The following is a 15339-nucleotide window of genomic DNA, read 5'->3' as shown; positions in this document are numbered from 1 at the left end:
AAGTCAGTTTCATGCAACGAAGAGGTGCCGTGAGCTTTAGCGAAAGCACTTGTCGAACATCTCTAATCAACTACTTTGAAACATGCAAAACTGAAGAGACATGTCGTACGCAGACACACAAACTCACCTTTGAAACCCAACCTCTTGGGTTAATGAACACATACATCTCACAATCTCATATTTTGTCCAGTTGACAGTTAATTTCCTCTCAGAGAATTAAAGGAGGTCCAGCCTCATTCTCTATGCAATGTTCCAGATGCGGTCTGGAAAGTGGGGGTTCGTCATCATGATTGGCTCCTACCATATTATACACAGAGACTTGACCTTGTGTTTATATGAAAATATTGATTAGGGCAGCTTGAAGATGAGGAAACCATGTCTGATCCCGTGGGACCGTAGCATTAGCGTTCCACAGATGTTGGAAAAAGAAATCCTTCACAAACATCCGATAAATCTGGTGGTGTTTTATTTTGTTTCTCAAGGGGATTTCTGTGGTTGTCCGTTGATGAATTAGATCAAGAACAGTGTGGCAAATAAAGAAAGATCCTGGTAGAGAAAAAATAGTGAAGAGGATCGTTAGTTTCTCATTCTGCATGTGTTGGCTCATGAAAGCCTTTTTAAGTTGTGTTGGGATCTCTGTGTCACACCTATGCATCGACACGAGGGATCAGCTTTTTATGTAAGACAGACGCATATTTTATTATTACGCTCATTTCTTCACGGCTGATGGGGGAGTGGGGGAACAGCTGTGGGATCAGGTGGACGGCAGGGTGACGGCCATACCAAGTGGCAGCAGCTGGGCAGGTGGGGAACCTCAGAGTCTGAAATGAGAGGATAGTTAGGATGCATGGAAATGGCACTAACTGCTGACGCTGGAGGCGAGGAGGAAGGGCAGCAAGGTGAAAAGCTTCCCTAAGGAAAGTTTTAAAATTGCCGGCATGGGCTTGAACACAACCAAGAAGGTCAGGCATGCTCCATTTCGTGCGCAGTAATCCACGAGCTGAAATGCAGCTATACTTCCCTGATAAGATAAGGATCAGAGGCTTTATAGCAACTATCATTACATTCTCGTAACTTTGACGCAATTTGCCTTTGTGGAAAAAAAAATGAGCAGAAGCAGATGAGACAGAAAATGAGGACAAAGAGTTCTTCCCCTCTCAATTTCTCTACAGTGTGGAGCGCGGATCAGTGGTTATTATTGGCTGCATTACCCCAAAAGAAAAAGATTGGTAAAGGGCGTGATGAGTTGCAAATTCTTTTTATGTTTTAGATTTTTAACATCGTAACGATATAGTACACCTCCGGCCAATCACAACTGGGGGCACATGGTCTACTTCTATGGTTGGCTGAGGACAAACATGTGCATCTAATTTTACATCGAGAAACAAATTCTGATTTTGATTTTGATAGCTAACTGCTAAACAATGAATTCAGTAACTATGATGTAAAAATATACTGAATAAGAATTGTGTTGCGTTTTCAACATCATAAACAAATAAATAAATATAAATATGAATATATACCTTTTTGAGTGTTGTTGCAGCAGCTATGCTCAGTCAGTGCAACTGAGAACAGGTGTGCCTCAGTGTCCTGTAAGCGAGCATCAACCAGACAGTCTCAAGTAGCTGAGGGAAGCGTAAAACTGTTCTGCAGTAGATGATATTCGTGTGTGTGTGTGTGTGTGTGTGTGTGTGTGTCTGTGTGTGTGTGTCGACTAATAACCAACCTTACGTGCTGATATTATCAAGGTATGTTAAATGAGTGTTATTGGGTATTCTTGGAGTGGCTGCACCTGTTTAGCTCCCCCCATGCTTAACTCAGCACATGGTACGTTCCGGTTGAAGTAAGGCTGAGAAGGTAACACTGCTGGTCACTGCTCTGCAGTGGGTGGAAGGTTGGCACTTTGCTTGGAGGCTGTCGGTCTCACATTTGGACTTAGGCTCAGCTTTGACTTAAAGTGGAATCTGCCGGACCTTCTCAGGCTTTTTTTTTTTTGCCCCTTGCCCGTCATACTGCAACTTTTGTTAATAAAACTACAGAACTGTCAGAACTACATAAGCCCGTTTAAATGAATTGCAGGTGTAAATACTTCTCCCTCAGAGTCAAAAGCTCAGTGTCGCACACCATTTTACGAATTTTAAACAGAATCAATTGCGTTCCCAATCTTAGCCTCGCCATCCATTCAAAACCATCCAAAAAAGTTCCTGTTTGATTGTTCCTATGAGCCGGTATGGAAGTGCTAATGATACCTGATCTGTAGTGATTACAAGCCAAGCCAACTGTCTTTAGCCATGTGTCCCACCCGGGACCTTGTCCAGAGGAGAGAGGGAGCAGGCAGCATGTGGGAAAGTATCTGATTTGTTCCAAGTAAAATTACGCTATGAGTAAGATCTGCACTATGATGAAGCACAAAACAGAACCTCATTTTAAGTTTACAATTAACCTCATTTGATTAAAAAAAACTGACCACTGTTAATTTAAAAAAAAAAAATAATTAGAACATCTTTTGTAATTCAGATGAATTATTAAACATAGATTTATTTCATACCCATATTAAATGACTGTACGGTAGGTACCTACCAGTCATAAACTGGCAGCAGCTGTGGGAAAATACAGTTCACAGTCTACTCGCATTTCATTATTCAGGTATTCACGGTCCGCCTATCTACATGTTATCTTGATTGAACACTGAAAGATGCACAGCAAAGGCTTGTATTTTTTACGGAGTGGCCAGTATGAACATGCTTGCCATTGTGCTTGAGAACTTAATACAGCCGTTTAGAGTGAGTAAGTCAGGAGGCTCGTTCCTCTCCTCTAAGGACGACCAGCAGAACCAAAATATCTCTGCTATGCCAGGACGGGAACGTGCTTTTAGAAGTGTGTTAAGAATAGACCCACAATGGGGCTCGCTCCCATCTTCCGTTGTCTGAGAACAGACAGTTGTCTGCAGGGGACAGAGGAAGAGGTAAGACGGGGGTATTTACATGGCTTACTTCAGCCTGTCGGAGACTCGACTGGATCAGATTGGATTTTCCGAGCAGGACATGGGACATACTCCGTCTAGGAGAGAATCAGAGTGTCAGACTGCCACTGGATTGTGTTACTGGAAACCACTGTGCCCCTGGGTATAAAGGGTAGAAGATGGGGAAAGAGGAGTAGAAAAGTAGCTGGAGAGGGATTCAGGTGTTTACCCTGTGGCCTGGAACTGGAGGACCGGAAGATTTTAGAGGGCCTTGAGTACAACAAGCATGGCAGGACCAAGTGCCTCCGAGGTCATCTTCATCTCTGTCAATCACAGCATCACTTTGATGGGTGAGTTGACTTCGCTGTCAGATAATAGCTGGTTTCTGACTTATTTTGACAAAAAAAAAACCCCTCTGGTTTTATGTTCATGTGCTCTGAAATACTTAAGCTTTTCTGTGGCTGTATAAACCTCAAGTGAAATCTCAGTCGATTTTTGCTGATTTCTAGGGCCTTGAGTTTATCATAAAATCCGCAAATTCTGCCCCATCAACAAACTTCCATTCCAGAGTCAATGTCAAATCAGCACAATTTCAACTTCTAACGTGCATTACCTTTAGGGAAGGTGTGGTTCATCGTGATGATCTTCCTCCGCATCCTGATGCTCCTCTTTGCTGGTTACCCCCTCTACCAGGACGAGCAGGAGCGATTCGTGTGCAACACCATTCAGCCCGGTTGTGCCAATGTGTGCTATGATTTGTTTTCTCCCATCTCGCTCTTCCGCTTCTGGCTGGTGCAACTCATCACCTTGTGTCTCCCCTACATCATCTTTGTCATCTACGTGGTCCACAAGGTGTCAAATTGCGTCACCATAGACCTGTTCAAGAGCCGTCAAGAGCCATTCAGCAAGACGTCCGTAAACGAGATGCCTCTGGTAGCTGAGCGAGGTTGGGCCTCGTGCTTCACTGGAGCGTACATCCTACATCTGATGTTCAGAACTTTGCTGGAGGCAGGGTTTGGAGCAGCTCACTACTATGTGTTTGGTTTCTACATCCCCAGGAGATTCCTGTGCCAGCATCCACCGTGCACAACTCAGGTGGACTGCTACATCTCCAGGCCCACTGAGAAGACTGTGATGCTCAATTTCATGCTTGGTGTGGCTGCTCTCTCCCTTTTCCTAAATGTGTTGGATTTCATCTGCGCCATAAAGCGCTTGGTGAGGCAGAGGAGCAAGAGGAAGATGGTGGTGGAGAAGATATGTGAGGAAGAGCAATGTTTCCTTTCAGCTGGTGGACCGTCCAGGGGAATGGACCTGAACACCTCCCTGGCTCAGCAGGATTTAGAGAGAGAAGCTGGACAATGGAGTTTCCGGAAGAGGCGCGGCAGCAAAGGCTCTTGTGGAGAGGGGGTGCTTGCTTTAGGTCAGCAACCAGCTTGCCTGGAGCGCTCCTCTCGTCCTTGCTCTCCAGGACCTCCAGGTCGCAACACCAACGGGAACAACGGCTATTCTGTTTCCCAAGAGGAGGCTCCGGAAAGGAATGGCAGCGAGATGGCTCTCTGTCCCCCAGAGCCAATGGGGACACCCCGATCCATTCGTGTTAGCAAACGCAATCGACTGAAACCGCCACCTCCGCCCAGACGAGACCTTGGGTTGCCCTCTGGGGGGTCAGCAGGGCCCATCGGGGATGTTTCCACATTAACAACAGTCTGTACCAGAAGGGTGGGTCAGTACGCGCTGGTGGAGCTGGGCAGCGGCGTAAAGCTACAGGCCAGTGACGATGGACAGGAGAAAAGATCAGAGTGGGTTTGACTGCTTTATTTCCAGGTTATATTGGAACATAAGAATGAGGCAAATAGGTGTGAGAGCAATTTGAGAAACAGACTGAGATACCCCAAGGTTTACACAGTAGCAGCAACTGTTGGAGCCGACATCCTGTCACACTCTCTACCTCATTTTACAACACAGACTGCTCTGTCACTAGAGGAGAATCAAAACCAAACTCCTGAGATGCACGGTGTATAGTCATATTTGCTGTGATTTCTGTCATGCCTTCAGATCACATTGCCTCTGAGGAGCGTGCTTTCCGAAGGCCAGTGATGCAACGTGACAAGAATTCGAGTCCTTAATTCAAACTCTCTTGACAAAAAAGGGCAGGAATGACAGGACACTCTAGGCTTAAGCGTCCTTGAGCAAATCTCAACCTTGAGAAAATCTAAAAGAGTGCAGCCCACCTGTTTCTTGGCTTGTTGCCTTTACCCCACCTCCAATGACAGACTGTACATAAACAAAGGCAGGCCTTGACCTGTCCCAAACACACAAACACCTACCCCCTGCCACAGTCATTGTATATGGTACAACCACAGACCTTCTCCGTGTGTGGGTGTCGGTGTCAAAGTGGATGCAGGTAGCCTCTTGGAATAAGAAGGTCACGTTGAAACGAGAGACAATAATCTTGCTAAGGGGCTGTTACTGAGCTCATAGAAAAGAATAGGATTCCTCTGTCAGACGTGAAGGACGCTAGGAAGTCCCCTAAAGCCGACATAGGCTCACAAAGCAATTATGTTCCCCCATAGGGGCTCTATATTTATGGAGACAGCTTGTCACTCTATTTCAGGGCCTCGTGGAGCTTAGGAGGAAAACAAGCCTTTACATACACTGACACTAGAAATAGAGCACAGCGGAGCTCTGCGAAGGAGCAGCGTTGTCTGTTGCCCTTCAGGATATCTGCGCCCTGCTAGCTGTGGCTTTGGTTTCACCTTGATCAAAGCTCAATTGCTAATTTGGGTCAGGCACCCGCGTCCCAGGGTGACACGCCAGTCGTGGACGTCTTCCTTTGCTGCCTAGTTTCTGCACATCCCTGGACTATCAGCGGCATCGCCGTTTGACTGCTGCTCTATACCTGAGGGGCCAGTCTTTGTGTAAACGGATAGCTTTTGATCATCCTCCTCTTACGGGCTCTTTGAAGCGGAGAAAAAAAAAAAGAGCTCCCGGCCTCATATCTCAGCTATCTACAGAGTGCCGCGCCCCGACTGTCATTAGGATGACCGCAGGGGTTTTCGTCAGACCACAGCGGGTCTGACTGTGCCACACCTTCTTCATACACCCAGTAGTCAGTGTAAAAGCATCACATGGGGAAGAGATGACATACAACTCTAACTTCTGGACTCAGAGCTGGACTCACTTACACTTGTTGATTATTGGTATTCTTTACTCTATTGTCCAAGTAGATTGTCAAACATTCTGGTGATTGTTAACCTAAAACCATATGGAGAAATGACGAAGACCCATGACTTCTCAGATGACGTCTTTCATTAAGTGCTATTTTGCTGTAATAATTGAAAATACTGCATAAACAGTGTTGTGCTCACTTGCCATTATAACACTACTACTTTTACATACAAATTTGATTACAACAGGTGCCTAACTTTGTTACATCAAGTCATATTCCTAAAAATGTTCTTATCTTTCATATCAAGTGAATTCTGCGGTCTCAAACACTACAAAAGTTAGTTTCCTCAAAAGTGAAACTTCTATGATAGTTTTTGTTGGATCTCTTTTGTTTCTGTGTGTTTCACTCTGACTCTCAAACGTGAAGGGATGTTTTTGTGTGTGCCGACTATGGCTGTTCATCAGTGTTATTGTGACACTGAGGATGATGTTCATTTTTTCAAAGCACTCTATTCTGACTATTCTTGTTTGGTCCAGTCCGTTGTGCTTTGTTCCCTTCATCAGTGCTGCAGTTTGAAATCATGCTGCCCTCCAGTGGCGCAAAATGTGAAATGCTGCCATGTGTTGCATCCAGAGATCGGTGGCTCTGGTATTGTGATGACTGACTTTGATGTGCATATTTGTATCTTCAGAAAACTTTGTGGTTGTGACACGTTTTTAAGTAAAATTTTATTACAGAAAAATTAGAGAAAAGTTGTGTTAAAGACACCTAACAACAATTTTTCCTGAATTTCCTGAGCTGTAGAATTTCTTTTTTTTATTACTGAAGAAGCTTCAGCTGACAGCAAGATGTGCCAGTGTCCCTCTACCGGCTGTACTGAGCATCAGTCGTTTCCTTTTGTTCATTTCAAGCCATCCGGATTAACATGAACCTTTTTGCCACAGCAGTAAATATGTCATTTCTTTGGCACGTGAGAGTCTCTGGGTTGCTTAAAGCTCCTCGTTAAAATGCAGACATAAGGATCAGACCGGCAGGCAGGGCTGGATTAACCTGATGAAGGACCCTGGGGCAAAATTGAGCCCCGGTTGTCCTGTCTCATGTTAGTCACTGTCAATATTTACAATTCTAAAAACCCCAATCTTTGACTATGTGATGTATGTCTGTGAGCATCTTTGAGCATTTGAAGTTAAAATGGAATGCAGAGAAATATCACATGCATACTGTCACAGGTGCGTCCCATGCTGCTGATCATGCTGCCTGATGATTTAAAAAAAAAAAGAAAAACCTGTCAGGACTCCCTCTGCTTTGTTTGCCCACGTGTCTGAACCCGCTCGTATACATTTACACAGCCAGAGGAGGCAGGGCCAAAAGCTGAGCTACACCTTTAAAGCCAGTTAAACTCCGAGCCTCTTGAAATCTGTGCAATCCATTCCACCATGTTTGTTTCTTTCATCCTTCTGTGGATCTGCGTTGTTGTCCTCATTCTGCGTCTGAAGCGTCAGAGACCCAGGAACTTTCCACCAGGACCGCTTCCACTGCCAGTGCTGGGGAACTTGTTGAACCTCAGCCTAGACAACCCCATGACAGACTTTGAGAGGGTAAGAAAAACACTGACATGGGACTCGTACATTGCCTTCAGTGTTACGCTACTGAACATCGGCCACACACATTCATACCTGGGATTTGTCCAGTACGCACAAAGTATTGCACTTTTGGTAACTGAGCAGCTCCTTTGCAGTGGCTTCCAGAATGTTGTGTTAACAAACTAAATAGTGCAGATTATGCATTGCTGAGGCAGACCGTCTCCTCGCAGACAGAATAATGCTGCCAAATTCAACTACAGCCAGTTCTATCTCTAAATGACATGGCTTTACTTAATGTAGGATCCCTCACTACAAAGTCCTTTACAATCAATGATTTGATCTGTGATAAGCAATTAGGCTGAATATTTCTTGTAGAGACATGGCTCAGCTCTGGCCGAGCTGCCGTCGCTGTTGAAACTCGCCCACCCAACTACAGTTTCTTTCACCTTTCACTATTTTCTCAAACAAATCCAGTTGCGCTAGCGTAGGCCTCGGCAAGTTCTCCACATTTGAGTACATTGCATTTTCTTTAAAGGCTGAGCCAGTGGTACTCCTACTCACAGTATACTGCCCTCCTGAGCTATGGACAGGTTTTATGCCACTAATTATAGCTATTTATGACAGAACAGTTGTGAATGCTGACATTGATATGCACATAAATACTGTACCTGAACTTAAAGCCAGAAAATTCCTATATATCTTGGCCATACTGAAACTTACTCAGCCTGTTACTGGCCCCACCCATAACCGCAGTAATACTCTCGATCCAGTAATTTCCAGAGGAATCACAGATCTAGTGGTGTATGATTTCAATGAGTGTGGTCTTTACTGTGTATCTAGAAACCATAGATACTACTGCAGAATTAATATTTGCCGCGCTCACGAATTCCTTCGATCAAAAGATCTTCGATTATCCTGCAGATGATAGAGCGGATGCCTTCAACAGTGCATTGGCTGACACAATCAATAAAATAGCTCCTATTAAAGCTAAAAAAACAACAAAGGATGAACTAAGTCATCCGTGCATTCACGCAGTCTTGTGGGAAAACAGAACATGGAGGAAAACCCTAGCACCCTAAAATCCTAGCATTCTGAAAGAAGAAATTGCCAAGTGTCATAAAAATGTTTGCGCTGATTGACAGATACATTTTTCTAACATCATCACGTAGAATAGCTGAAACTCTAGAGTCCTAATCCCAAACCACTGACGGGCTGTTTAATAAAGTTCCCTTTCACTCCGAACAGAGGCCCTAGTAGAACAGCTAATAAGCTTGGTGACACGCCCCGTAGCGGCCCTCCAACTTGTAAATGTTTTACCAGTATCTCGCATACCAAGCTCAAACATGTGCTTGTGCTCTTGTGCTCTTGATCAAATCCCTAGCAACCTCCTCAAGAATGTATATGACAGTTTGTCTCTATAGATGAAAACATCCTTAGTAATCACAGGCCTATATCCAACCTATCCTTTATGAGCAAAGTTCTTGTGAAAGCAGTTTTCTAATCAACTTAACACCTTTCTCAATGAGAAAACTTTTTGGAAAAGTTCCAATCTGGTTTTAGATCCAGCCTCGGTACAGCAAATGTTCTCAGATGTGCCACCGACTTGAATCGAGTGTCATTCCTCATCCTTTTAGATTACAGCTCAGCATTTGACACCATCAACCACGCTATTGTAATCCATCTTCTTGAACGATGGGTCAGTCTCTCAGATAGCTCTTTTAACTGGTTTCCATCCTAAACAACTGGTAAAAAATTCTGTTAGTCTGGCTGATCATGTATCTGTGAAGCATGACTTGCCTTTGGTATTCCACAAGGAAGCTGTCTTGGTCCTCTGCTATTTTCCTTATGTATGCTTTCATTAGGTCACATCATCAACGTGTTCAGTGTAAATTTCCTTAGCTACGCAGACGGTACCCAATTATACATTTCTGTTGAGCCAGCTGACCCAAATAGCCTGTTTTCTCTGACCGTCTGTTTAGCCTCAATAAAAATGATGGATGAGTGACAATCTTTTAAAACTTAACGGAGATAAAACAGAGATACCGCTGTTAGGACCTAAATACGAGAGAGAGACACTTTGATAAGCTTGGGAACCTGGCCCACCAGACCAAATCAGAAGTAAAAAGTCTTTGCGTCGTTTCGGACTCTGATTTACACTTTGAAGCCCATATTAGCCGAGTGACGACGACAGCAATCTTCAAACATGAGAAATGTTAAAGTGAGGCCATTTTTAACAAGGCAGGGTGCCGAGTAATTGATTCACGCTTTCTTTACCAGCAGGTTGGACTATTGTAAAGCCAAAAAAGTTGATAGGAAAATCTAAGCTAGTACAGAAAACTAGGAAACTAGGAAACGAGGAAAAGAGAGCCCATTACTCCTACCCCTTTAGCTACCCTGCACTGGCTCCCCATTGCTTTTAGAATTGATTTTGAGATCCTTTAACTCACATACAAAAGCTTTTAATGATATGGCACCTTCTTACATTTCCGACCTTTTACTTCCTTATCAACCAATGAGAGCCCTTAGGTCCTCTGGTGCTGGTATTTGAACTGTTGTTAAAGTGGCCCTACTTTTAGCTACTACGTTCCAAGGCTGTGGAACACCCTGCCCTCTTACATTAGACATGCAAGCTCTGTTCACATTTTTAAAAACCGACTTAAAAACCTACTTATTTTTTTCTATTGTTATATTCTCTGTCTTTTCTTTCTTGGCTCTTTTATTCTATTTCTATGAACTTTATTTATTTATTTGTTTTTTTCTATTGTGTTTTGTTTGTTTTGTTTTTTCATGCCATACTGTAAAACACTTTTAGTTGCATTATATGTTTATTTATAAGTTTTTAATAATTATTATTAAGATAAAAACATGTGTAAAGGCCACTGGTTATTGGGAAAAACCTTTTCCAAGAGCAAGATTTGCACTACTTTGCCAACGTTTTGATGTGACTCTTTATACAGATGATTGAATGGATTAACTAAATCTGATGATGACAGGATATTAATAGGTTAGAAAAGTCAATATTCTCTGTAGCTGGTTTTTGAAAATAAATCGTCGTCTTGGTTGTGAATCGAAAGCAGATTTATTGCGTGCAGCATTTGGCAATGATTCATGTTCATCTTAAGGGATTCTTACTGGCTCTTTCCTAGCTGAGGAAACGCTACGGAAACGTCTACAGCCTGTTCATTGGTCCCAAACCAGCTGTAGTCATTAATGGGGTGCAGGCCATGAAGGAGGCTATGATGACTAAGGCTGCGGATTTTGCTGGACGACCCCAAGACATTTTTGTCAGTGACCTCACCCAGAACGGTAAGACAGAGATGAGGTGTCATGGGGCAGAGTATGGAAGATCAGGTAAGATACTCAGCCTAAGCATCATGCGCCCGTGTCCATGCCTGTTATAGGAATGGTTCTAGCAGACTACGGCCCTAGTTGGAAGGAGCATCGCCGCTTCGCTCTGATGACCCTGAGGAATTTTGGTCTGGGGAAGCAGTCCATGGAGCAGAGGATTCTGGGAGAGTTACGGTTCACAGTGGAATCACTGGAGAAGAGCATTGGTATGCCACCTGTGGGCGCACCCATACAGTAGGCAGTGCTAGCACATCATTTATTACGTAGCGTTCCGTTACAGCAACATGAATTGACCCCTTCGTGTTGGACTGTGTCATCGTCACATCTGTCACAGGTACAAACTTGAGTCCTCGAGTGATGTTTCACAACGCAGCCTCCAACATCATCTGCCAGCTTCTGTTCGGCATGCGTTACGACTACGATGATGACTTCATCAAAGTGGTTGTTCAGTGCTTTAAAGAAAACTCCAAGATAGCTAATGGGCCCTGGGCTATGGTGAGTCACCGCATTTAGCTCAGAAACATCCGACATTTTGCTACCGAGAGTGGTAGCGAGATCCACGTTAAGTAACTGACACGGTGGTTATTTAAAGTGCGTAAAGCTCCGATGCTCGTCCCGCTCCAGGTGATGGAAAGAAGTTAAAAACAACGACAACAAAAATGGATATTTATGACAGAGCTATGCAGAAAGAGAGCTGGAAAAAACTGTTGAGCTTCTGTAGAACGCACCAACACTGATACATCAAATGCTGTCCTTTTGGAATTGGATTCCCATTTTAATTTGTAGCAGTTTTTAATTAACAGCATAAGCAAACAGCTTTTATATACAGCATTAGCAGGCCAGTTGAAATGTTGGCGAGCTAGGGGCGAACAGGGTTTCAGAGACTTTTTTATATCAAGGGCACTCAAATATACATGACAGGTTTTAGATAAATTCTCGCTTTTTACAGCTGTACGACTTCGTTCCCGTGATTCGTAACCTACCGCTGCCATTCATGAAGGCCTTCAGGAACATTGAGGTTAGTTCCCTTATCATTAATGTCCTATGCTGTTTTTTTCTGATTCCACCTGGACTCACCAAAGTCAGAAATGTTAAAATGCTGTACGAAGGGGCTTTCCCTCCTTTTGGGTCGATGAAAAGAGGGGAAAAAAACAAAAAAACAAAACCATTTCTCATTTCTCAGACGTGCAAGAAACTTGCAACTCGTCGGATTACTGAGCACAAAGAGACCAGAGTCCCTGGGCAACCACGAGACTTTCTTGACTGCTATCTGGATGAACTGGATAAGGTGTGTGTCGTGCAAATAAAGTATTTATATGACAGAGAAAGACAGAAAGAATCAGACACTGGAAAAAAAACCCTCTTTTCTTTCCAGAGAGGCAACGAGGGCTCTTCTTTTTGTGAGGATCGACTCGTCATGCTTGTTCTGGATCTTCACTTTGCTGGGACCGACACTACATCCAACACCCTGCTCACTGGCTTCCTCTACCTCATGACCTACCCTCACATACAGGGTACGCCTGCTAGACCGCTACTCTTTCGGTCTGTGACTCCATCATTCTGGCCTCTTTCACGTTAGCTGTGGCATGTTGTTCTAGTAATTGTGTGACATTTCGACGGGCTGTTCAACATATCTTTATATATCATATATCATATCATATCTTTGTCTCTATCAGAGAGGTGTCAGCAGGAGATAGACCAGACGTTGGAAAATAAGGATCACGTCACTTATGACGACAGACACAACATGCCTTACATGCAGGTACATTATTAGACCGATTTCTCTAAATAGTTTTGTCCTGATATTTTTCATGTGCAGACATAGGTCAAAATAGCATCATTTATATCACAAATAACCCAAATTCTGTGACAGATAGAGTAGATGTTCTTTTACTGCTGATGCCTTTCAACTGAGAAGTACTTATTTTTAACCCAGGTTTGTACTTACTTTTATAAGAGACACAGGGGACGCTGATTCCCATACGACAAGTTTAGTGGTCTGCTCTTTGTGGTTTGGCTCCTGCAGAGGCTGAATTATTACATCTTCCCAGTGTGATAAAGCACAAGAACATGTCGTCTAATCTTTATGAATCCAGGCTGTGATCCATGAAGTCCAGAGGATAGCCAACACCGTCCCTCTTAGTGTCTTCCACTGCACAACAAAAAGCACAGAACTCATGGGGTTTTCCCTGCCCAAGGTAAGAAGCACCTAAAATCAGTTGATGCCGCATAGAGTTTTGTTGGACAGATAAAAAAAAATCTAAAGAAGTTCAGCTCTGTCTTTCTCCCTCTGTGGCCTTACTATTTTTTTCCCACAGGGTACATTGATCATCCAAAATCTGAACTCAGTGCTGAATGAGGAGCGACAGTGGAAATTCCCTCATGAATTCAACCCCGAAAACTTCCTGAATGACCGGGGAGAGTTTGTTAAACCTGAAGCCTTCATGCCTTTCTCTGCAGGTATGAGAGCCTGAACCCCAGTGTCTGTGTTCTGTCTTCCATGTTAAGAACTGTACATGACTTACAGATTGAAAAATGATGTCTCAGGTCCTCGTATGTGTCTCGGGGAGGGTCTGGCTCGTATGGAGCTCTTCCTCATCATGGTGACTCTGCTGAGGAGATTCAAGTTCATCTGGCCCGAGGATGCAGGACAGCCGGACTACTCGCCAGTTTATGGGGTCACTTTGTCTCCCAAACCTTACTGCATGAAGGTTCAACTCAGGGTCCCACGATAGACTGTCTGCAGAAGCAATAAAGGTTAATCCAAATGGACACAAGTGGACAGTACGTCCCAGTAACACATCTAATGCAATGGAGACAACAGAGGACTTATTTTTTCTACCCTTTACTTGTTAATATACTGTATAATCCACTCTGCAATTCTGTGTGTGTGTGTGTGTGTGTTTGCAGAGTGTGAAATTATGAATAACTGATTTGGAATTTTGCAACCTTCTCTAAAACACCATTTTAGAGAGACAAAACTTCACGTTGACCGCACATTGTACAGGTGAGTGAGGATCCAATATTGTTTTAACATAGTGTGTATGGATTACAAGCAGACTAAGAATATTCGATAAGCGTAAAAATCTCTGAAAAATGAAGAAGTGGCACTTCAAACATGCTGTGAGTTAATTGAAGGTTCTCAGTGATACATAAATGATTCCTCTCCTCTGAATCGCTCCTGGTCTTCATTGGTACTAAATTGTGGCATTATTTTATTTTAATGACAAAATTAAAGAGTGATCTTGCCAGTGTAACTTTACTGTCTTGTTGTCCACTTAAATCTGGGGGGGGGGGGGACACACACAACATCCAGGTAATGGCTCCCCCAAGTGGATAAAATTTGGCATTGCATTTAATAAAGTCACATTTTTGAACATGAAAAACTGTGGTATGGCACAGCTTCAAGTGGAAAAAGTATAAATATATATAGTTACAGTGGCAAGAAAGAGTAAGTGAACCCGTTGGAATGACCTGGTTTCTGCATTAATTGGTCTTAAAATGTGATCTGATTTTCATCTAATGTGCTTAAGCTAATAGCACACAAACTATTCTAATCTTTCACATCTTTACTGAAGACACCCACTAAACATTTCACGGGGCTGGTGGAAAAAGTGAACCCTCGGATTTAATAACTGGTCCAACTTTCCTGGCCGGCAACAACCTCGAACACTTCTGGTAGCTGAAGATCAGACCTGCGCAAAGTTCAGAAGGAATTTTGGACCATTCTTCCTCATGAAACTGCTTCAGCTCAGACGTATTCTCACATCCTCTTGAGCTCATTCCTCAGCACCTCCGTTGGGTTAAGGTCTGGGCTCTGACTGGACCACTCCAGAAGGTGGACTTTCTTAAGTTTCAAGTCAGTCTGTAGTAGATTCACTTTGATGTCCAGGGTCATTGTCCTGCTCCATCACTCAACTTCTACCACCCTGACATTGTGCTGTAAGATACCCTGATAAATCTGGGAATTCATCCCCCCCTGGATGATGGTGAGCGTTCCAGGCCAAGAAGCCGCAGAGCAAGTCACGATGCCTCCTCCACCGTCCTTCACCGCTGGGATGATGTTTTCATGTTGGTATGCGGTGCACTCTTTGCACAACACATAATGCTGCGTGTTCTGCCCAAACAATTCACCTGTAGGTTCATCAGTCTACAAACCATTTTCCCAGTGGCACAGTGGAGGGTCGAGCAACAGGCGTGCAGTGATGGGTTTTTTTTGGAGAGCAACGGCTTCCTCCGTGGTGTCCTGCCATGGACACCATGCACCATGATTTGCA

At 43.7% G+C, this 15339-nt stretch overlaps 2 protein-coding genes across 5 annotated transcripts; both read left to right on the top strand.

The window, feature by feature from the left end:
* The first annotated feature begins 781 nt into the window (after window positions 1-781).
* On the top strand, window positions 782-14177 carry LOC120790138 (cytochrome P450 2F2-like). 4 transcript variants are annotated; one of them, XM_040127464.1, is made up of 12 exons: window positions 782-804; window positions 7628-7729; window positions 10861-11020; window positions 11116-11268; window positions 11397-11557; window positions 12012-12080; window positions 12246-12350; window positions 12438-12576; window positions 12739-12824; window positions 13159-13260; window positions 13381-13522; window positions 13610-14177. In XM_040127464.1, exons 2-12 carry the CDS (start codon window positions 7712-7714, stop codon window positions 13795-13797), a joined length of 1323 nt encoding a protein of 440 aa, XP_039983398.1. In that variant the 5' UTR covers window positions 782-804; window positions 7628-7711; the 3' UTR covers window positions 13798-14177. The 4 variants fall into 4 exon arrangements, with proteins under 4 accessions (XP_039983398.1, XP_039983396.1, XP_039983397.1 ...); XM_040127462.1 differs by lacking the exon at window positions 782-804 and adding an exon at window positions 834-899; XM_040127463.1 differs by lacking the exon at window positions 782-804 and adding an exon at window positions 1712-1748.
* LOC120790139 (gap junction delta-4 protein) lies at window positions 3249-4951 on the top strand. Its single transcript, XM_040127465.1, has 2 exons — window positions 3249-3312; window positions 3582-4951. Exons 1-2 carry the CDS (start codon window positions 3249-3251, stop codon window positions 4769-4771), a joined length of 1254 nt encoding a protein of 417 aa, XP_039983399.1. The 3' UTR covers window positions 4772-4951.
* Window positions 14178-15339: the final 1162 nt, after the last annotated feature.

Source organism: Xiphias gladius, chromosome 5 (assembly GCF_016859285.1).
Source record: "Xiphias gladius isolate SHS-SW01 ecotype Sanya breed wild chromosome 5, ASM1685928v1, whole genome shotgun sequence".
NCBI classification, from domain to species: domain Eukaryota; kingdom Metazoa; phylum Chordata; class Actinopteri; order Istiophoriformes; family Xiphiidae; genus Xiphias; species Xiphias gladius.
The sequence above is the reverse complement of the archived record's forward strand: the minus strand, read 5'-3'. Positions and strand labels throughout refer to the sequence as shown.

Excerpts from the sequence above, each read along its gene's own strand:
- LOC120790139 (XM_040127465.1), top strand. The coding sequence starts at position 3,249 with ATGGCAGGACCAAGTGCCTCCGAGGTCATCTTCATCTCTGTCAATCAC. Across the intron at positions 3,313-3,581 it reads TCACAGCATCACTTTGATGG|GGAAGGTGTGGTTCATCGTG; the intron begins GTGAGTTGACTT and ends CATTACCTTTAG.
- LOC120790138 (XM_040127461.1), top strand. The coding sequence starts at position 7,568 with ATGTTTGTTTCTTTCATCCTTCTGTGGATCTGCGTTGTTGTCCTCATT. Across the intron at positions 11,269-11,396 it reads ATCACTGGAGAAGAGCATTG|GTACAAACTTGAGTCCTCGA; the intron begins GTATGCCACCTG and ends CATCTGTCACAG. Across the intron at positions 13,261-13,380 it reads TGGGGTTTTCCCTGCCCAAG|GGTACATTGATCATCCAAAA; the intron begins GTAAGAAGCACC and ends TTTTTCCCACAG.